At 63.8% G+C, this 19463-nt stretch overlaps 4 protein-coding genes across 15 annotated transcripts; 1 reads left to right on the forward strand and 3 right to left on the reverse strand.

The window, feature by feature from the left end:
* Positions 1–241: 241 nt before the first annotated feature.
* On the reverse strand, positions 242–2310 carry MTFP1 (mitochondrial fission process 1). Of its 2 annotated transcripts, none has more exons than XM_034068323.1 (4): positions 2081–2310; positions 1024–1151; positions 719–951; positions 242–442 (listed from the first exon to the last, which is right to left on the reverse strand). In XM_034068323.1, exons 1-4 carry the CDS (start codon positions 2130–2132, stop codon positions 367–369), a joined length of 489 nt encoding a protein of 162 aa, XP_033924214.1. In that variant the 5' UTR covers positions 2133–2310; the 3' UTR covers positions 242–366. The 2 variants fall into 2 exon arrangements, with proteins under 2 accessions (XP_033924214.1, XP_033924215.1); XM_034068324.1 differs by having other exon boundaries at positions 306–520.
* A 235-nt stretch (positions 2311–2545) lies between these two features.
* On the reverse strand, positions 2546–7544 carry SEC14L2 (SEC14 like lipid binding 2). The gene is made up of 12 exons (XM_034068607.1): positions 7424–7544; positions 6228–6303; positions 5624–5667; positions 5425–5484; positions 5155–5343; positions 4717–4812; positions 4532–4592; positions 4374–4457; positions 4131–4237; positions 3896–4035; positions 2990–3159; positions 2546–2904 (listed from the first exon to the last, which is right to left on the reverse strand). The coding sequence occupies exons 1-12, from the start codon at positions 7475–7477 to the stop codon at positions 2753–2755; spliced, it is 1233 nt and encodes a 410-aa protein (XP_033924498.1). The 5' UTR covers positions 7478–7544; the 3' UTR covers positions 2546–2752.
* Positions 7545–9067: 1523 nt separating this feature from the next.
* RNF215 (ring finger protein 215) lies at positions 9068–12549 on the forward strand. 2 transcript variants are annotated; one of them, XM_034068329.1, is made up of 10 exons: positions 9068–9328; positions 9765–9893; positions 10035–10106; positions 10185–10270; positions 10698–10752; positions 10897–11001; positions 11724–11840; positions 11916–12053; positions 12174–12276; positions 12371–12549. In XM_034068329.1, exons 1-10 carry the CDS (start codon positions 9068–9070, stop codon positions 12391–12393), a joined length of 1089 nt encoding a protein of 362 aa, XP_033924220.1. In that variant the 3' UTR covers positions 12394–12549. The 2 variants fall into 2 exon arrangements, with proteins under 2 accessions (XP_033924220.1, XP_033924219.1); XM_034068328.1 differs by having other exon boundaries at positions 12174–12549.
* Positions 12550–13255: 706 nt separating this feature from the next.
* CCDC157 (coiled-coil domain containing 157) lies at positions 13256–19149 on the reverse strand. 10 transcript variants are annotated; one of them, XM_031042523.2, is made up of 10 exons: positions 18772–19149; positions 17411–17582; positions 16104–16788; positions 15943–16020; positions 15477–15667; positions 15211–15366; positions 14568–14736; positions 14126–14265; positions 13601–13671; positions 13256–13523 (listed from the first exon to the last, which is right to left on the reverse strand). In XM_031042523.2, the coding sequence occupies exons 1-10, from the start codon at positions 19017–19019 to the stop codon at positions 13265–13267; spliced, it is 2169 nt and encodes a 722-aa protein (XP_030898383.2). In that variant the 5' UTR covers positions 19020–19149; the 3' UTR covers positions 13256–13264. The 10 variants fall into 10 exon arrangements, with proteins under 10 accessions (XP_030898383.2, XP_033923886.1, XP_005141814.3 ...); XM_034067995.1 differs by having other exon boundaries at positions 13256–13511; positions 16104–16791; XM_005141757.3 differs by having other exon boundaries at positions 16104–16791.
* Positions 19150–19463: the final 314 nt, after the last annotated feature.

A 19463-nucleotide genomic window follows, 5' to 3' on the forward strand; every position in this document is an offset into this window, starting at 1 on the left:
GGAAGCACCACTGAAGACCTGGGAGATGGTGGCAGCCACCAGGGTGTGCTATGGGACTGGCAGTGGCTATGGGAGGATGGAGGGGCTCCAGCTAAAACCTGGGGGTGCTGGTGGGGTGCTCAGGGACACCTCATCCTCAGGTTGAGATCCCCCAGGGGCTGGGACAGAGCCAGACCCATGTGTGTGTGTCCCCAAGGAGGGGACATGGCCATGGGGTCTCCAAACACCACCCACAACAGGGTCAACCTTGAAATGGTTTATTAGGACCAGCCCCGGGGCCACGACCGGGTGTGGGATCAGGGGAGGGGGGTTCACAGTTGTGGGTCTCAGCACCCCAAGATCAGGTTCAATGTCCCCGGGGGGGGCTCAGTGCGGGGCCGGGGGCTCTCCTGGTGCCCCATAAAGCTTGCGGAGGCTGGAGTCCATCAGGAAGTCCACAGTCCTACGGCAGGAGAAGGGAAGTGGAGCAGCGGGGGATGTCCTCGGTTAACTGGTTCTGATGTGACAGCTGGGGTGCTCCCTAATCCCAGGAGCATCCCAGATGTCAGCAAAAGCAGGCTTAGGGCCCTGTTCTCCGTCATCCCTGTGGGGCTGGACACCCCTTTGGGACAAGGACCCCCCATCGATACCCCATACTTCCCCCACCCAGTTCCAAGGTCACACTGGGACCAGTTCCCCTGGGATGGGGAGTGCTCCATCCCATGGGTGTCCCCCTTACCTGTCGATAGGGGTGATGATGACGGGGATGGTGGCCAGCCCCAGGGCGGTGGTGGCCCAGCGGCGCAGGGGCAGCGGCCAGCGGGTAAGGGTGCCCAGCAGGGCCAGCGAGGCGGCACAGAGCCGGTTGATGGTGAAGCCAGGGATGGCCACTGAGGCCAGGCTCTGCCAGATGAATGTGTCCACCACGGCCACCCCGACCCGCGTGGCCTGCGCTGGGTCCTGCACGTGCGCCTGGGGAGGACGAGGGGGTTCAGGGCATGGGAATGCAGCAGTGGGGGGTGCTGGTGGGGGGGTGACACTCACAGCGGCAGCTCTGCGGCCCTTGTCAATGGCATCGGCGGTCACGTACGCGGTGGCCACACCATAGCTGGCCCACACCACGGGCACCGGCACCAGCGGGCGGAAGGATTCACCCACCTCGTTGGCATAACCTGGGGGGCAGCAGGGGGTCAGTAGGAACCAGGACCCCCCCCCGGGTGTGTTCCTGTGCCCACTGGGAGCAGTGAGGACCCACAGGGTCACTCTGTGGCTGTCGGTGACCAGCACCGGTGCTGGTGCCTGTGCCCAGTCCCGAGGGGCAGTGCAGGTGACAGCACATGCTGCTGGCGCAGTGCCAGTACCAGTGATGGTGACTGCTGTGCAGTGGCAGTGCTCAGTGCCCAGTGTGCAGTGCTGGTACTCAGTATTGGTGCCACTGTGTGATGCTGTTATCCAGTATGGTGTGACACTGTACCCAGTGTCAGTGCCTGGTGTGTGCTGTTATCCAGTGTGGTGTGACACCAGTACCCAGTGTCAGTGCTCAGTGTGTGATGCTGTTATCCAGTGTGGTGTGACACCAGTACCCAGTGCCAGTGCTTGGTGTGTGGTGCTGGTACCCGGTATCAATGCCAAGGGCAAATGTCAGTACTGGCTGCACAGTGCCGGTGTCCAACGCAGTGCAGTGCTGGTGTCTGGTACCCGGTGACTGGTGCATGTGCCCAAGGACAAGTGTCCGTGCCCGGTGCCGGTACCCGGTGCAGTGTGCATAACCAGTGCTGGGTGTCAGTGCCCGGCACCTGCTAACACAGCGCTGGTGCCTGATGCAACCGTGCTGCCTGACACAGCGCCTGGTGTCAGTGCCTGAGGACAAGCACGGTGCCGGTACCTGGTCCATGCGCAGTGACTGATGCCGGTATGCACTGACCGGTGCCGGTACCCGGTCCATGCGCAGTGACTGATGCCGGTATTGCACTGACCGGTGCCGGTACCCGGTCCATGCGCAGTGCCCGCTGCCGCTGCCCGCCCCGATGTGGTGCCCCCGTGCCAAGTGCCTGGTGCCGGTGTCACGTGCCCACCACCCGGTGCCCTCCGCGGTGCTCACCCAGGTACCGGACCCACGTGTCCCGGTAGAGGTCGGGCTCCACCGCCCCCATGGCGCGCACTCCCTCTCCCGCCGCCGCACGAGCCCGCTCCGCCCCTCCGGGGAGACGTCACCAGGCCCCGCCCCCCGGGGCACGCGAGAAGGGCGGGGCATCGCGGGGCTGCCGGGGGGGTTAATAGTCACATGACGCCCGCGGCGGTCACATGGGTGGAATATGAGGGTGGGGGGCAACGGGGAGTAGTTATGGGGCTGGGGGGGGGAAGGAGGGTCTGGTTATGGGGTTGGGGGGGGCAGCAGGGTTTGGTTATGGGACTGGAGGAGGCATCAGGGTCCGGTTATGGGGTTGGGGGGGCAGCAGGGTCCGGTTATGGGGTTGGAGAGGCAGCAGGGTTTGGTTATGGGGCGGGGGGGGTGCGACAGGGTCTGGTTATGGAGCTGGGTGACAATAACCAGAGGTGACCCAGCTCCATCCATCCCTTTACTCCCCTCACCCCATGCAGCAGTGGGGACCTAGGACCCCCCCCTAAGGCACAGTCGGGGGCTCCCCGGGGGCTCTCGCCCCTCCAGCCCCGCTCAGCCCCTCCTTGGTCCTTGCGCTCGGGGGCCTCAGCCCCATCTCCATCGTGGGGCGGCTGCGGCCATCCTGGGGGCTCCGGCAGCCGGGGGGCAGCGCTAGGGGCTGTGGTTGAGGCTCTCCTCGCTGGGCCGGTCCCCGAAGCGCTGGATCTGCTGTGCGGCGGCGGCGTCCGGCAGCAGCACCTCCACGCTGTAGCTCACCCGCTTGGCATGCAGGTAGCTGTAGGTGTTGTCGAAGCGCAGCACGTCTGCGGTGGGGCAGGATCGGGGGGGATCAGCGCCGGGGGGGAGCAGCCCGGGGTGTCCCCAAGGGCAAGAGGGGGGTGTGCTCACAGATGCCGGGTGTGGAGCAGGTCAGGGACCCGTCCTCGGGTACCAGGTGGGAGTTGTAGCGCTGGTTGGGGTACACCTCGGTCATGGCGCCCGCGCGCTGCCGCTCCCCGGCCTTGGTCTTCAGGTACACCCCGAAGCCCACGTCAGCACCCTCCGTCCGGAACTGCCACCTGCGCCATGGGGAGAGCATGGGGTAGGGACACCCCCAGTGCTCTCTGTCAACCCATTGCACTGTGTCACCACTGCACTGTCATCCCATTGCATCATGTCACCCCCAGTACATTGTGTCACCATTGTGTTGTGTCACCCCCAGTGCCCTGTGTCTCCTCCATTGCACTGTGTCACCCCTGTTCCATTGTGTCCCCCCCATTGCACTGTGTCACCCCCGTTCCATTGTGTCCCCCCCATTGCACTGTGTCACCCCCAGTGCCTTTTATCCCATCCACTGCATTGTGTCCCCCATCCCTTTGTGTCCCCTCCATCACATTGTATCACTTCATTGCCTTGTGTCCCCTCCACTGTGCTGTCACCTCCATTGCCTTGTGTCCCTGTCATTGTGTTGTGTCCCCTCCATCACATTGTGTCACCCCCATCGCTCTGTGTCCCCCCATTCCTCTGTGTCCCCTCCATCACATTATGTCCCTTCATTGCCTTGTGCCCTCTCCATTGCCTTGTCACCTCCATTGCCTTGTGTCTACTCCATCTCTTTGTGTCACCCCCATTCCATCCATCATATTGCATCTCCCCGATTGCTTTGTGTCCCCCTCATTGCCTTGTGTCCCCCCATCACACTGTGTCCCTTCCATCTCGCTGTGTCCCTTCCATTGCACTGTGTCCCCTCTGTTGCATTGGCCCCCTCACTGTGTTGTGTCCCCCCATCTCCGTGGGGTGCAGCCCCCTCCTCACCTGAGGACGCAGCCTGGGAAGAGGATCTCGTACTCGACCTGGTGGGATGAGCCGCGGTTCACCACCACGCTGTGCTCATACTGCTGCGCCAGCTGGTCCCGCACGTAGTAGTGCTGTGGCACGTCCCCCCCGTAGTTGATCTGCACAGGGGATGGAGATGGATGTGGGTATGGGGGGGGGGCAAGCACCCCTGCACCCCCTCAGGAACCCACGGGTGCACTGGGGCTACTCCGACCTTGCTCGAGCACTTGGGGTCCCCGTCGGGGTCCGTGAGGGTGCCCCCGTACTCCACCGGGATCTGCTCGGGGTCAATGTGCTTCTGCAGCACCTCCTTCCAGTTGGCTGCAGGGAGGAGGACTCGGTCCTTGGGGGGCACAGGAGCACTGTGGGGAGCCCCAGTGCAGCCACAGGCACCCCCCCGGGTGGATGGGAGGCGGGGGGGGGACGTGGGGACCCGTTCTGAGGGCTCCGGACTCACATCCCAGCACCACGACCTTCCTGCGGGTGTCCTCGCTCAAGAAGTGCTTGACCAGGTTGTAGGCAACGGGGAAGATCTTAGGGGCTGGGGGTGGATGGGGGTGTTATGGAGGGGTCAGCACCCCCCAGTGAGAGGAGGGGCCCCACAGCTGGACTCACCCTTCACAATGAACAGGCGCTTGAGGGACTCGGGGTAATTCTCCTCGAACATGGACAGGAGCTGTGGGATGGGGAGAGCTCCATCAGCTCCATCCACGCACACACCCCAAAGCGCTCATGGGGTACAGGGCACAGCAGGGACCTGCTCCTGCACCACGGTCCTGGTGTTGCTGTCGCAGCCTCACCTCCCCATAGGTGTCCACTGCTGGCTTCCAGAGGTGCTTCAAGCCCAGGCCCTCGCAGTCGTACACCATCAGCACCGTCTCGACCTTCCTGCCCAGCTGGGATGGGCGAGGGGGGTCAGGCAGTGCCCGGCCCCAGGGATGGGGCTGGAATGCCCTGAATAGAGCCTCCTCAAGGTGTGGGTGTGGGGAGAAGGGGTATCATGGGCTGGGACAGGTGATGGGGTTGGCACAGATTTATGGGGCTGGAGAGGACATTGAGTGGTAGGGATGGGTGAGATACGGACTTACGGAGCTGGCAGGGACATTATCTGTGTCAGGAGGGACAGGACATGGACTTATGGGGCTGGTAGGAACAGACTGGTGGGGATGGACTGGACATGGAGGGGTGGGGAGGACGCTGGGTGGTGGGGCCGGGGATGGCCATGGGCCAGGCCCCACCTTCCTGCTCTGCTCCTCGCACTCGCGCCGCAGCAGCTCGCAGTCACGGAACTTGTTCTTGAGCAGGTCCTGCTTGGATGCGGAGAGCAGCAGCCCCCGCGCGTCCAGCGGCCCCACGATGTCGTACCAGATGGGGCTGCCCTCGCGGTCGTAGCCGCACATCCCACCCGACATGTACCTGCGGATCACCTGCAGAGCACCGCCACCGTCAGCACCGCCCCATGCGGGTGGGGCCCCCCCGGGGCACCCCCCAGGGCCCGGGACACCCACCTCGGGGGCCTCCCAGGACATGATGTTGTTGGCGTCCATGTGCTTGCGGAACTCGAGGTGCTGCAGGTGGGGGCAGAGATGAGAGGATCTGGGAACGCCCCATCTCATGGGATGGGGTGCAGCCCACAGGCAGATCTGACAATGGGGCCATCCCAGACACAAGCGGGAGCTTGGCGGCAGCATGGGGGATCCCTCTCACCTTGCGGAGCATTGCCTCTGACTTGGGCACGTCGAAGGAACGCGCTGCAGGGCAGGCAGCAAAGAGCTCATCTCCAATGAGGGCTACAGCCCGGCTCCATCACCCCCAGTGCGTGTCACCAGGTCCATCACCCCCAATGTGCGTCAATGTCTCCATCACCCCCAATGCATGTCCTCAGCTCCATCACCCCCAATGTGTGCCACCAGCTCTATCACCCGCAATGTGTGCCCCCGGCTCCATCACCCCCAACACATCCCCAGCTCCATCACCCCCAATGCGTGTCCCCAGCTCCATCACCCCCAATGTGTGTCCCCAGCTCCATCACCACCAACGAATGTCCCCGGCTCCATTACCCTCTGTGTCCCCAGCTCCATCACCCCCAATGCATGTCCCCAGCTCCATCATGCCCAAAGTGTGTCCTCAGCTCCATCATCCCCAACACGTGTCCCCAGCTCCATCACCCCCAACATGTATCCCCAGCTCAATTATGCCCAAAGTGTGTCCCAAGCTCCATCACCCCCAAGGCATGTCCCCAGCTCCATCACCCCCAATGCATGTCCCCAGCTCCATCATGCCCAAAGCATATCCCCCACCCTGGGGTCACCTCGGAGCCATTTGAGGAGGAAATAGTCATCCTGTGCGGGTAGCAAGGGCAGCACATCCTGTAGGCTCTCCCGGAACTGCCAGGGGAAGAGGGGCTGTTGGAAGGGCCATGATCCCACATAGAAAACCCAAAGCTGCCGCTTTGTGCCCCAGGAGGGCAGGGACACCCACATCTTGTCCCTGCCACCGCACATGCTGGGCACAAGCACTCGGTATCCCTGAGCTGGTCCCCTTGTGTGAGGCTGCAGGGACTACAGAATCCCAGCCTGGTTTGGGTAGAAGGGACCTTAAAGCTCCTCCAGCTCCAACCCCTGCCACAGGCAGGGACCCCTTCCACTGGAGCAGCTGCTCCAAGCCCCTGTGTCCAACCTGGTCTTGAACACTGCCAGGGATGGGGCAGCCACAGCTTCTCTGGGCACCCTGTGCCAGCACCTCAGCACCCTCACAGGGAACAGCTTCTGCCTAAGAGCTCATCTCAGTCTCCCCTGTTCTGGCAGGTTCAAGCCATTCCCCTTGGCCTGTCCCTACAGGCCCTTGCCCAAAGCTCCTCTCCAGGTTTCTTGGCCCCCTCCATCAGACCCTTCTGCATCCTTTGGGATGATGCCGCTCCAGTGACACCCTGCAGGTCCCAGCTGGTTCAGGGTGCAGGTCCCTGTGGCACATGGCCCCGGCCCAGGTCCCCGTACCAGGCCAGGACCTGCCCTTAATGAGGCCAATGGGATTATCTGCCGCTGAATTTAGGTGTAATTAAGCCCGGGATTAGCTCCTTCGCCCTGAGAACAACAAGGTGCTCATGACGGGTTCCGCAGCTCTGCTTTCCCCCACCCGCCAGCACCGGGACGCTTTCGGCTCCCTGCCCCATCCCGGCTCCGGCTCCCGGCGGGCTCATCTCGGGCTGGGGTGGGCCAAGAGCAGCGATAGGATAAAGTCCCGGCGCGGTGGGAGGAATGACCCCGCGGGAAGCCACCCGGGCACGGTGCCGCTGATCGCGGTGCCGGTCCCAAGGCCACAGCGGTGGCTGATGGCTACCGGTGACCCGGAGCCCCGCGGCGGGGCAGGAGGGAGCCAGCGGCAGCGATGGGGATGGACGGGGATGGGGGGCTCGGAGCCGCGGTCCCCGCTGCGATGGCGCAGCCGGGACGGGACCGGGCAGCACCGCGGGGGATGCCGGGGTCACCGGGGCCGGTCCCCGCTCACCTGCGCCAGCGCCTCCGCCTGCCGCGGGCTCAGGTCCCCGACGCGGCCGCTCATGGTACCCGGCCCCGGGGGCTGGCGCAGCGTCTACCGGGCCCCGGCGCCGGCGGCGGCTTGCGGAGGCTCCGGAGCACCGCCCCCAGCCCGCCCCGCCCCGGCCCGCCCCGGCCCCGAGGCCTTGGACCCTGCCCGGGCAGGACGGGGGCACGGGGTACGGCGGGGGCGGGAGGGATGGGCGCTACGGGTGGTGCGGGGGATACAGGGGTATGGGGGTGTCAGGGCTATAGGGGCTATGAGGGGATGGGGGGCACGGGTGGGAGGTGGAGGGGTGTGGGGATATGGGGTTATGGGGCTTAGGAGGGGGTAGGGGTGTGGAGAGGATGGGGGGCACAGGGGGATTGGGCTAAGGGGACCGCGTGTCACCCATAGATGTCCCATCATCCATAGATGTACCATGGAGCCATGCATGTCCTTTGGAGCTGTGTCTGTTCCATGGACCCATGCGTGTCCCACAGAGCCATCTGTTCCTTGGACCCATGCATGTCCCATGGAGCCACCTGCAGCCCTTGCAGTGGTGACTGCCCCATGGATCCATCCATATCCCATGAACCTAGGGATACTCCACAGCTGTATTCCCACCCCACACATGTCCCACCCCACAGGTCTCATGTGTGTGTCCCTTCCAAGGGGCCATGCTCACAGCCACAGTTCCCCACACTCCCATTTTGGGTATCCCACATTGGGGACCAGCTTTCCCGGTCCAGCTCCTGAGCTGGACAGGTTTCCGGGCTGTTGTTTACAGCAGAGCCAAACAATGGGAATGTTTTGCCGTGTGGTTAAACCGGCTCCAGTGCTGAGATTAAGTCCATCATTGCAACACGGTTGGGAGCACCGGGAATACCAGGGCACACCCAGACCCGTCCGGCTGGGAATGTCACCACACCATGGCCCCTGCATCCGGCTGGTCAGCAGATAATCCCCCAGGAATCCTTTTTCGGCACATGTGCCAGGCACACGCGGCTGCAGCAGAGCCAACGTGGCAGCACTGCTGGCACTGCTGGCACAGGGGCAGTGGACTGGTGTCAGGGGGTTTTGGGGTACTCAGGTGTTGGGGTGAGCCCAGGCTTGGGGTGCCCCACATGTGTGCAGGGCTGTGCGTGTCCCTGTGCACGCGTGTCCTGTGTGCACGTGTGTCCTCATGGACCCTGCATGGAAGTGGGGCCGTGGGGCCATGGGGCCCACATCCCTCAGTGTGGCACCATCCCTGCCCCTGTCCCTCTCCTGGTGCCCATCCCAGTACCTGTCTCTCTCCCCGTGCCTGTTCCAGTCCCGGATAGGGATGGGGCAGTTTCCAGTCCTGGTGCCTGTCCCTGTCCGTATTCCTGTCCCTGTCCTTTTCCCTCTCCCGGTCCTGTGTTCCTGCCCCTATCCCTGTCCTTTATCCTGCTCCCTTTTATCCCAGTACCTAAATCGGCCCCTTTTATCCTTGTCATCCCGGTCCTTTTTATCTCTGTTCCCTATCCCTGCTCCCTTATCCCGGCCCCATCCCCACCCCTGGTCTGGCTCTCGGGCGCCGCCCGGCGGCGCTCAGCCCCAACGGTCCTCCGCGGCGGCAGGGGGCGCTGCGGGGCGACGCGCGGCGGTGCGATGGCGGCCGTGCGGGCCGCGCTGCTGGCGCCGCTGCTGGCGCTGTGCCGGGCCGGGCCGGGGCCTGCGCCCGCCGCCCGGGTGGAGGTGGCGGTGACCGGGCCGGGGCCGGGGCCGGGCCCGGGGGATGGCGGCGGCAGCGCGGCCGCGGGGCCCACAGGCTCCTACACCCTGCGCGGTGCCGTGCTGGGAGCGGGGGGCGGCCGCGCCGGGCCGCGGGGTGAGGAGGAGCAGGAGGAGATCCGCGGGCGGCTGCTGCTGGTGAGCACCGGGGACCGGCACCGGGGAACGGGCAGCGGGGATAGAGAGCTGGCCAGCAGGGAATGGGGAACCGGGCACCGGCACTGGGGCACCGGGAGGACCGGGCAGCGGGGATAGAGCAGTGGCCAGCAGGGAATGGGGCACCGGGGAACCGGGCATCGGGGGATAGAGAACTGGCCAGCAGGGAATGGGGCACAGCGGAACCGGGCACCGGCAGGATCTGGGCACTGGAGGGATCCGGGCATGGGCGGGCTGTGGGCACCGGAGGCACCCGGCACCAGGGAGAGGCGGGGGCACTTTGATCCCTGGGAAGGGAATGGGGGGAGCAGGGAGATGTGGGGAGCACTGGGGGGGAGCCCGGGGACAGGTCCTGTTGCCCCCTCTGCCCGGCGGTGCCGTGCGGTGCCCGGGGCTGGTGCTGTGCTCCCTGCTGCAGGTGGGGGACGCGGAGCCGGAGCTGGGCGCTGCCGGCAGCTGGATCGGGGTGGTGCCGGTGGGCGAGGAGCCGGCGGAGCTGCCCCGCGGCGCCCGCGAGGAGTCCTTCACCACCGCCGTCGTCAGCAAGGTCCGAGCGCACGGGGGGTCCCCGGCAGCGCTCCCCGGGTCGGCCCCTCGTGGGTCCCGTGTGGTGCTGGGTGAGAGGCACGGGGAGGCCGCTGCGCCCCCTCCTGCCTGTGCTGCCTCTGAGCCTGTCCTGTTCCCGCAGATGAAGCGAGCCCTGGTGCTGGGGGCCTCGGCCCTGCTCATCCTGGCGCTGAACCAGAACGCCATCCGGGAGGTAGGGGCGTCCCACCCGCAGCTCCCCGCGCCGGCCTCCTGCCCTGCTCACGGCTCTGGCTTCCCTCTCTGCTTGCAGCTGGACGTGTCCCAGCTTCTCGCCAAGCCCGTGATCGTGATCCAGTCCTCAGACAACGTCACCAGGCTGCTGGGAGCGCTGCTGCGGTATGGCTGGGGCGGTGGGGCTGTGTCCTGCACCCTGCCTGGCTGGGCTGCCTGGCAGTCCTCACGCACAGCACATGGGCTGGGGGCGAGCTGGAGCTGTGCAGAGCTCACATGGCAGGTTACCAGCACCCCGGTGCTGTCAGTGCGTGTCCCCACCACTGCAGTGATGGGACCCCTTGGTCCTTCCTGCACGTGGTCAGTGGGGATCGCTGCTGTGGTGTCATCGGGGAAACTGAGGCATGGCACTGGGGGGAAGAGGTTGTGTGGGGTTGCTCAGGGCTGGGCAGGGGCAGTCCCCTTGGTGTTCCTCTGTTCCCCGTGTCCCCCGTGTCTCTGGGAATGAAGGTGAGATGCTCCCAGTGTTGGGGTGCTGCAGTCGGATCCTGCTGTGCCCATGGGATTGACTCTTCCTGCCTTTTGCTCACAGGGGGCTCCAGGCGACAGCCAAGATCACGTACCAGGCGGTGCTGCTGGAGAACCTGGTATGTTGCTCTGCCTTCCTCCTCTGCCTCCTCCTCCTCTCCTCTCCCGGTGGGAAGGGTGGGAAGGGAGGGACTTCTCCCACCGACGGGCTCCTCCTCCCCTCCATGCACCCAGCACCAGAAATGCCATCTCCTGCCTTGCAGGGAGTGACCCTCACGCTGTGGTCAACCTGCGGCCTCTCTCGAGGGGGCCTCTACGGGGAGTGGCAGGGGGTGATCTGCACCGGGGAGAACAGCTCACAGGTCCAGGTACGGCTCCGGCACTGGGGGGGGCTCCTCCTGTAACCAGTTACTGGTGTGGGGCAGTGGCAATGGTGGGGATGGGAGTGGAGGGAACCCCCTCGTGTGCTGGGCTTCACCCCCAGAGTGTGAGCAGCAGCTCAGGGAGGGGATCCTGCCCCTCTGCTGTGCTCTGGGGAGACCCCCCCTGCAGCCCTGATCCAGCTCTGGGGCAGCAGCACAAGAGGGACCTGGAGCTGTTGGAGCAAGTGCAGAGGAGGCCATGGAGTTTCTGCGAGGGCTGGAGCAGCTCTGCTCTGGAGACAGGCTGAGAGAGCTGGGCTGGGGCAGCCTGGACAAGAGAAGGCTCCTGAAGGGGAGACCTGAGAGCAGCTCCAGTGGCTAAAGGGGCTGCAGGAAAGCTGGAGAGGGTCTTGGGACAAGGGCCTGTAGGGACAGGCCAAGGGGAATGGCTTGAACCTGCCAGAACAGGGGAGACTGAGATGAGCTCTTAGGCAGAAGCTGTTCCCTGTGAGGGTGCTGAGGCGCTGGCACAGGGTGCCCAGAGAAGCTGTGGCTGCCCCATCCCTGGCAGTGTTCAAGGCCAGGTTGGACACAGGGGCTTGGAGCAGCTGCTCCAGTGGAAGGGGTTCCTGCCTGTGGCAGGGCTTGGAGCTGGAGCAAGTTTAAGGTCCCTTGCAGCCTAAACCATTCCATGATTCCATGTTTCGCTCCCTGGTCTGTCCTTGCAGAAGTACCTGCAGCAGCTCTGGAACACCATCTTGCTCATCGCCCTGCTCCTCTGCACCGGTGTGATCGTGCAGGCGCAGCGGCAGTCGCGGCAAGACCCAGCGGAGCACAATGCTGAGGTTGGGGATGTCTCCAGGCTCTGCTCCTCCCCAGGATGATGTGTGCCCGGCTCTGACCCTCTGCTGTCCCCACAGCTGGACCTGAAGCAGCTCATCCACCGGCGGCTCTCAGCGCTGAAAACACGGCGCTACCACCCCGGCAAAGCGCTGCGGAGCCGTGCCTGCGAGATCGATAGCTGTGCCGTGTGCTTGGACCAGTTCCACAAGAGCCAGGTGGGCACTGGGAGCCTGCAGCCTGCACTGGGGCTGTCTGTCCTCCTGCCATCCCTGGCGCCAGGACTGTCCCTGCTTGCCGGGGCCCAGCTCCACTCACATCCGTGTCCCTCCCTGCAGTGGCTGCGGGTGCTGCCGTGCTGCCACGAGTTCCACCGGGACTGTGTGGACCCCTGGCTTCTGCTGCAGCAGACCTGCCCCCTCTGCAAGCGCAACATCCTGGGTGAGAGCCCACCGCCACCACGGGGGTGAGGGCTGGGGGGAACCAGAGCCCCCCCGGCTCCCCATGCCATCCCCTCCATCCTCCTGCCTTGCAGGGAACTGCTGCCCGGAGAGCTAGCTGGCCTGGTGGCAGGGCTCCAGGGACGGACCCATGGGTGCTCCGGGGAAGGACTTGGGGTGCTCAGTAGCAGCACTTGCTGCTGGCACGGGCTCAGTGCCCATTGCAGCCCGAAGGAAGATCCTGGGGGGGCTCTCCCAAATGAGCACCAGTAGAGGGGTGAGGGTGGGGGGTCCAGTGTGGGGAGGGCGGGGGAGTGGGTGCTGGGAAGGGAATAGTAGCACCCATGGGTGCAGCAGGGTGGGAGGGTGCAGAGGCTGGGCTGTGCTCTCCCTGCTCATAGTCACTTTTATAGGTCTCTTTGTTTTCTATTCACGGGTGCCTTTGGTGGGGTGGCCCCTGCATGGTGGGGTGCTGGGTGCCAGCTCTGCAGGGTGCCAGCTCTGCTGGGGGCCTCACCACCGAGGGCAAGGCCAACGCTTTATTTATACTAACTTATTATGAGGGAGGGCACGAAGAGGCTGCAGGGACCCACGTGGGGCCTGTGTCACTGGAGCCAGCTGTGCCACAGGGGCTGGGACTCACTGGTCTCTATTAAAGAGGAAGTGAGGACTGGCTGCTGCGTGTTGTGTTGAGCTCACCAGGTTCCTGATGCTCTGCCAGGGCTGCTCAGGGGTCACTGGCCCCTCTGCGTGCTGGTGGGTGCCAGCAGCACAGGGAGAGCTGCTTCAATGGGCTGAGGGGCTCAGCCTCCTCTCACCCCCAGCTTTCCTCTTCCAAGCAGCTTGGCCAATCCCAGTGGAAGCACAAGAGGATGAGCCAGGAGTGGGTTTCCTAAGGGAAAGGGCCCCAGGATGAGTCAGTGTCCCTTGGCCAGGGCAAGGGCTGGGTGCTGAGCTCTTCACTTTGTGTTAGTCCCAAGAGCATTTATTCATTGGCGGTGGCCACCAGCGTGGGGAGAGGACAGGGGATGGGCTCTGCCTTGGGGCTCAGGGGGGCTCAGCACCAGGCCCTCAGCCACAAGCAAGGGACGGCATCCGGCCTTGCCCACAGGCTCTGCCCAGGGTGGCTTTGCCCGCTGGCTGCTGGGCGCTCGCTTCCCGGTGTCGCCTGTGCATCCCAGCGTCCCTGCATGTCCCTTTGCCCCTGTGGGTCCCTGTGTCCCTGCGCTGTCCCGGCTGCTTGGCGGCCTGTGGATGGTGGGAGCAGTCAGAGGGGAGGAAGAAGAGGGAGGATCCCCAGCTTCTTCCTCGGGGGTCCTACTCACCCCTTGTCCTGCCTGACAGTGTCCCTGCTGCACTGGCTGAGCTGGGACCACAGCTGGCTCTGTGGGATGAGCTGCAGAAGAGAAGAGAAGGGGTGAAACTTCCCCACCATGTTCAGCTCCAGTGGCACTGATGGAGAGGAGGGACATGGAGCTGCTGGAGGAAGCTGAGATGAGCTCTTAGGCAGAAGCTGTTCCCTGTGAGGGTGCTGAGGCGCTGGCACAGGGTGCCCAGAGAAGCTGTGGCTGCCCCATCCCTGGCAGTGTTCAAGGCCAGGTTGGACACAGGAGCTTGGAGCAGCTGCTCCAGTGGAAGGGGTCCCTGCCTGTGGCAGGGGTTGGATGAGCTTTAAGGTCCCTTCCAACCCAAACCAAGCTGGGATTCTATGGTTGGTCTTTTGCTACCCAGAGCTTTTCCTGCATGGGCAGTCCGCAGAGGATGGGGACAGTGCCATGGCCCATGGGGTGGTGCTGGGCTTCACACCCTCTCCTCACGGCACCAGCTCACCCTGGCTGGTGCATCCTCACCTTCAGCACGCCCTCCTGGGCAGCCACCTTCACCTTGCCCAGCGCAGTGCTGAGCCGCGCATTCTCCTGCTCCAGCACCCCAATCCGGATGCTGTTGGCTTGGAGCTGCCTTTTCATGTCCTCGGCCAAGCTCCCGGTGCCTGCAACCAAAACAACATTCCTGTGCTTTGAGCCCGGGCTCAGGCTGCAGTTCTCCGGCCCCCTGAGCACCAGCACGGCTCAACCCATGTGAGCAAACAAAGCCCTATCCATGCCTTGGCCCAGCTTGATCTCCCAGAGGTGGGATCAGCAATTCCTGTGCTGGGAAGCGTGTTAAGATGGGCTTAGCACAGCGCAGGGCTGAGCCCTGCTTGGCTGTGAGGGGCACAGGGGGTGTTGATCAGATAATCCTGATCCCCTGTGAGCCTGGGCACAGGCTGAGGGCAGGAGCCTCCTCCCTTACTCTCAGACTGTGCCTCAGTGGGGACATGGAGCTCAGGGAAGAAGACCAGGAGCCGCTCCCGCTCCTGCAGCTCCCGCGCCTGCTCCTGCAGCCTGGACACGTTCTCCTGCAGCTCTGACACAGCCCGTTCCAGGCCCAGCTTCTCCTGCTGCAGCGTGTCCAGCAGCTCCTGGGTGTACAAAAGAGGTGCTGAGGTTTGCAGAGAGCTCTCCTGAACCGCAGGATGGTGCAGCATGGGGGAGTCCTGGGGGAGCACTTGGATCCCCAGGGAAAGCATCCTCCTTTCCTTAGGTGTTACGGATGCCCCATGACGGTGGGAAGTGGGCAGAGATTTAGCAGGAAGGTCCCTGTGTGAGCTGGAAGCCATGAAGAAGAGTGCACATCCAGGAACAGGCATGCTGGAGGCACAGGAGCAGCCTGAGCAGTCACTTCCCTCTGCTCCTTGGCCATGGAGAAACCCAGTGGAGACTTCCCTGCACGGGCTGAGGGATCTCCGAGAGGAGACTGCTCTCATGTCATCCCCTGTCCCACATTCATCCTGCTGGGAAAGCTGTGCCCATGGATGTGGGATGGGGCAGGGGGTGGCTCTGGACACCATACCGAGGCACAGGGCACCCCAGGGGTGCTGGGTGCCAGCACTGACCTGCTGCTGCCTGTGCTGCTCCCGGCTCTCCTGGAGCTGCTTCTGCAGCAGGGCCTTGTCCTCCTTGGCCTCCCCCAGGCTGACGTGCAGCTCCTCCCGCTCCTGGTCCAGGCTGTCGAGCTGCTGCAGCAGCATCCTCTGCTTGGCCTGCAGGGACTGCAGGGGCAGGAGCCTGCAGCGGGGCTGCTGCTGCACCCACATGATGCTGGGCAACAGCACCCAGAGGCTCAGCCCACTGCCAGGGCAAGGGGGAGCTGGACTGGTACCTCCTGGTGCCTCTCCATGCTCTCCACTTTGGCCTTCTCCTTCTGCAGCTGTGTGGTGGTGGTGCCCAGCTCCTGGTCCAGGCTCTCCTGCTGGCTGCTGAGCAGCTGCACCTTCTCCTCCAGCGCCAGCACCTGGCTCCTGGCCACCATTGTGGTCCTCATCTCCTCCAGCAAGGTGGCCTTGGCAGTCTCTGGGGACACACAGCACCTTCGTTGGCCAAAGATGGGTCAATGCCCCATCCCTGGCAGTGTTCAAGGCCCAGTTGGACACAGGGGCTTGGAGCAAGCTGCTCCAGTGGAAGGGGTCCCTGCCTGTAGCAGGGGTTGGATGAGCTTTGAGGTCCCTTCAACCCAAACCAGGCTGGGTGGGAGAAGCTCCAGGACAAGGTGTCCTCAAGGAGCCACAGCCTCCACAGGCCCTGGCAGGGGGTGGGATACATCAGCTGTGTGCCCCTGGGGTCCTTACCCAGCTCCTGCACAGCTGCCTGCTTCCCAGCCAGCTCCTCCTTCAAGGTGGAGACTTGTTCCTCCAGCACAGCCGCTCCTAAAGCAGCACAAGCTTTTGGTAATGAAACAGCTCCTCAAAACCCTCAGACCAAGCAGGGCACACTGGGAATACCCCTGTACCTCTCTGTAGGTTGTCCTTGGCCAGCTCCAGCCTCCCTATAGCCTCTAAATGCTCTTTGTTCTTTGCTTCCAGACTCTGCTGAGCCTCCTGCTGCTGCACATGGGTGTCCCTCTCTGCCTGCAGCAGCCAGGCCATGTCCTCAACCTGCCTCTGCAGCTTCTCCTTCTGCTTCTCTGACTCCTGCAGCTCAGCCCGCAGCGGCTGGACCTGCTGCAGCAGCATCTGGAGGTGTTTGCTGATCCGGGACAGGTCCTTGCTCTGCTCTGAGGCCCAGTAGCTCACATCCATGGCAGAGAGGGTCCTTCTCCCTGTCGTGTCCCCCACCACCTCCTGGAACCTGCTGAGGGCCGAGGGGATGTTCTGGCTCTGGCAGATGCTGGTGATGGCTTTGCCCACCTCATGCAGGCAGCTCTGGATGCTGGTGCAGGTGGCACAGGGTCCTGGGGATGTCCCAGTTGGCTGCACGGGGATGCTGTGGGCAGCCCTGGGCAGGGAACTGCCCGAGGCACTGCTGGCTGGTGTGAGCACACTGGATGGCAGGCACAGGGAAGAAGTGGATGGGGCAATGTCTTGAGAAGATCTTGGCTCCAGAACATTGGGCAAGCAGTGTTTTGGGGGCTCCTTCTCAGGGGTCCCAGCTTGGGGACTGGAGGGCAGTGCAGGGTTCTCCTTCCTGGAAGCCTTCTTCTGGTGGAGAGAGCACAGAACAAAACCAGGGCTCAGATCAGACCGTGTTGGCTGCAGGTGATCTGCAAGAGCCCAAATACAGAGGAATGAAGTGTGGGGACAGGGCACCAGTGCAGCCAAGGGGCAGTGAGCCCAGACCTTGCAGGAGGACAGCAACCGAGCACTTGTGTTCACTGACTGCAGTGTTCCATCACAACCGAAGCACGTGGATAACAGGCAAAATGAATTTACTTCCCCCTCCCTGATGCAGGATGAGGGGGAATATGGGAATTACATTTTCCCAGCTGCCAGGCAGCTTTCCAGCCTTGGCAGAGCTGTGGTGTCACAGGAGGGAGCTCAGCAATGAAACCTGTACCCTTCTTGAGACTGGCCCTTCTGTCACACGTCTGCCTATGCCACAGGAATGGTTGTGAGGCTCTTCCATGAGCAGAACCCTGGTTTGGTGGTTAGAGGAGGGAGGGGACAGTGTGGGACAGATGTGGTTTGACACATGGGGCAGTGCTCACAGGCATCTCAGAGGAGGACCTCAGAGCAGTCCTAGTCATGGAGGGGGGTGCAAGAGCCATTGCTGAGACCCTGCGCTCAGCTTGGGGGGTATCAGAGCCCCCACATGGCCCACCTCGGCCAGCAGCTGCTGGTAGAAGGCTCCCAGTTTGAGCATGCAGCACCAGTACTTCCTCACGGTCAGCCCTGCAGACATGCCAGGAGCCAGGGCCCGCGTCGGCGGCACCGCTCGGTCGTTCAGCAGCTCCTCTGCATAACCTGTGAAGGTCTGGAGCAGCAGCAGCAGCCTGGGACAGCAACAGAGCACAGCTGAGAACAGCGGGGAATGGGGAAAGGGGCCTGGAAGGGTGCAAGAGGTTGCACTGCTCCCATGACCTGGGCAAAAGGAAGGTGCACATCATAGAATCCAGCCTAGTTTGGGTTGAAGGGACCTTAAAGCTCATCCAACCCCTGCCACAGGCAGGGACCCCTTCCACTGGAGCAGCTGCTCCAAGCCCCTGTGTCCAACCTGGCCTTGAACACTGCCAGGGATGGGGCAGCCACAGCTTCTCTGGGCACCCTGTGCCAGCGCCTCAGCACCCTCACAGGGAACAGCTTCTGCCTAAGAGCTCAGCTCAGTCTCCCCTGTTCTGGCAGGTTCAAGCCATTCCCCTTGGCCTGTCCCTACAGGCCATTGTCCCAAGCCCCTCTCCAGTTTCCTGCAGCCCCTTTAGGCACTGGAGCTGCTCTCAGGTCTCCCCTTCAGGAGCCTTCTCTTGTCCAGGCTGCCCCAGCCCAGCTCTCTCAGCCTGGCTCCAGAGCAGAGCTGCTCCAGCCCTCGCAGAAGCTCCATGGCCTCCTCTGCACTTGCTCCAACAGCTCCAGGTCCCTCTTGTGCTGCTGCTCCAGAGCTGGATCAGGGCTGCAGGGGGGTCTCCCCAGAGCACAGCAGAGGGGCAGGATCCCCTCCCTGAGCTGCTGCTCATGCTCTGGGTGTGCAGCAGTTCTCTTGTGACCCACCTCAGCCTGACTCCCTCCACTGAGCAGTACTTGGGAGGATAAAACCCCTCCTGCAGCTGTCAGCCTGCAGTTCAGCTCTCCCCAGCTATGATATCCATATGATACACATGCATATGAAATCCATCATGCATGCTGCCATATCCAGCCAAAAAGCTCTGCAGGAAGGGCTCCCCTGGTAAAACGCAGCCGCATTTACTTCACCCTCATTACAAACGATGCTTTTGCCTCCCTGGCCTGGAGAACTCGAGGGGTTTCCAAGGTTTCAGGGAGCAATTTAAGGAGCCTGCCCCTATCCACCCAATGCCCTGCACAGAGCCGTGCCAGTGCTCTCTCTGCTCCTTTGCAGGCAGCATTTGAGCTCTGTGCAAGGGCAAGGAGTTGGGGTTTATGTGCAGAGCTGTGGACCATGAGGTGTCAGCAGAGCCGTAGAGCCCTCGTTCAGCCTGCACACCCCATCGGGGACACGGGGGCCGGTACCTGTCGATGAGCAGCTCCAGCAGCACCACGTGGCCGTGCTGGCTGACCTCGGGCTCGCCGGGGCTGTATCGGTACCGCTCCAGCAGCGCCGCCACGTCCAGCTCACACGAAACCTGATCCGGGAACTTCCAGGAGGGCACTCGCACGGCGCCGGCCCGGGAGGACACGTCGGCGATGGCGGCCTGCAGGTCCCGCAGGTCGGCCCGCAGGCTCTCCATGCAGCCCTGGTGGCCCAGGAGGTGCGCCATGCTGGGCGGCACGGGCACCGGGCTCGGACAGCCCTGCTGGGGCAGGAGCGGCACAGCGGGCCCCGGGGCTGGGGGCTCCGGGCAACCGGGCTGAGGTCCCGGGGCCGAGCCGAGGCCTGCACAGGACCGACACAGGTGCCGGCCGCTGCTATGGCAACGGAGGCCGCGGCCCGTACAGACCACGCCCCGGGACATCCTGACCAATCACAGACCATTCTCCCTTCAGGCCACGCCCCCTCCTTGTGCAGACTACCCAATCACAGGTAACACACCGACCCCCGCAGCTCTCGCCCTCCCTCCAGTGCAGACCACCCAATCACAAGCCGTGTCCCCCACGCCCCCGGACTGCTGCCCAATTACAGACCACGCCTCCACCGTAGACCACACCCCAAACACAAACCACGGCCCCGCTGTGGGCCGCACCTCCTTCAGGGAACCCCTCCC

Source organism: Melopsittacus undulatus, chromosome 12 (assembly GCF_012275295.1).
Source record: "Melopsittacus undulatus isolate bMelUnd1 chromosome 12, bMelUnd1.mat.Z, whole genome shotgun sequence".
Classification (NCBI taxonomy): Eukaryota; Metazoa; Chordata; class Aves; order Psittaciformes; family Psittaculidae; genus Melopsittacus; species Melopsittacus undulatus.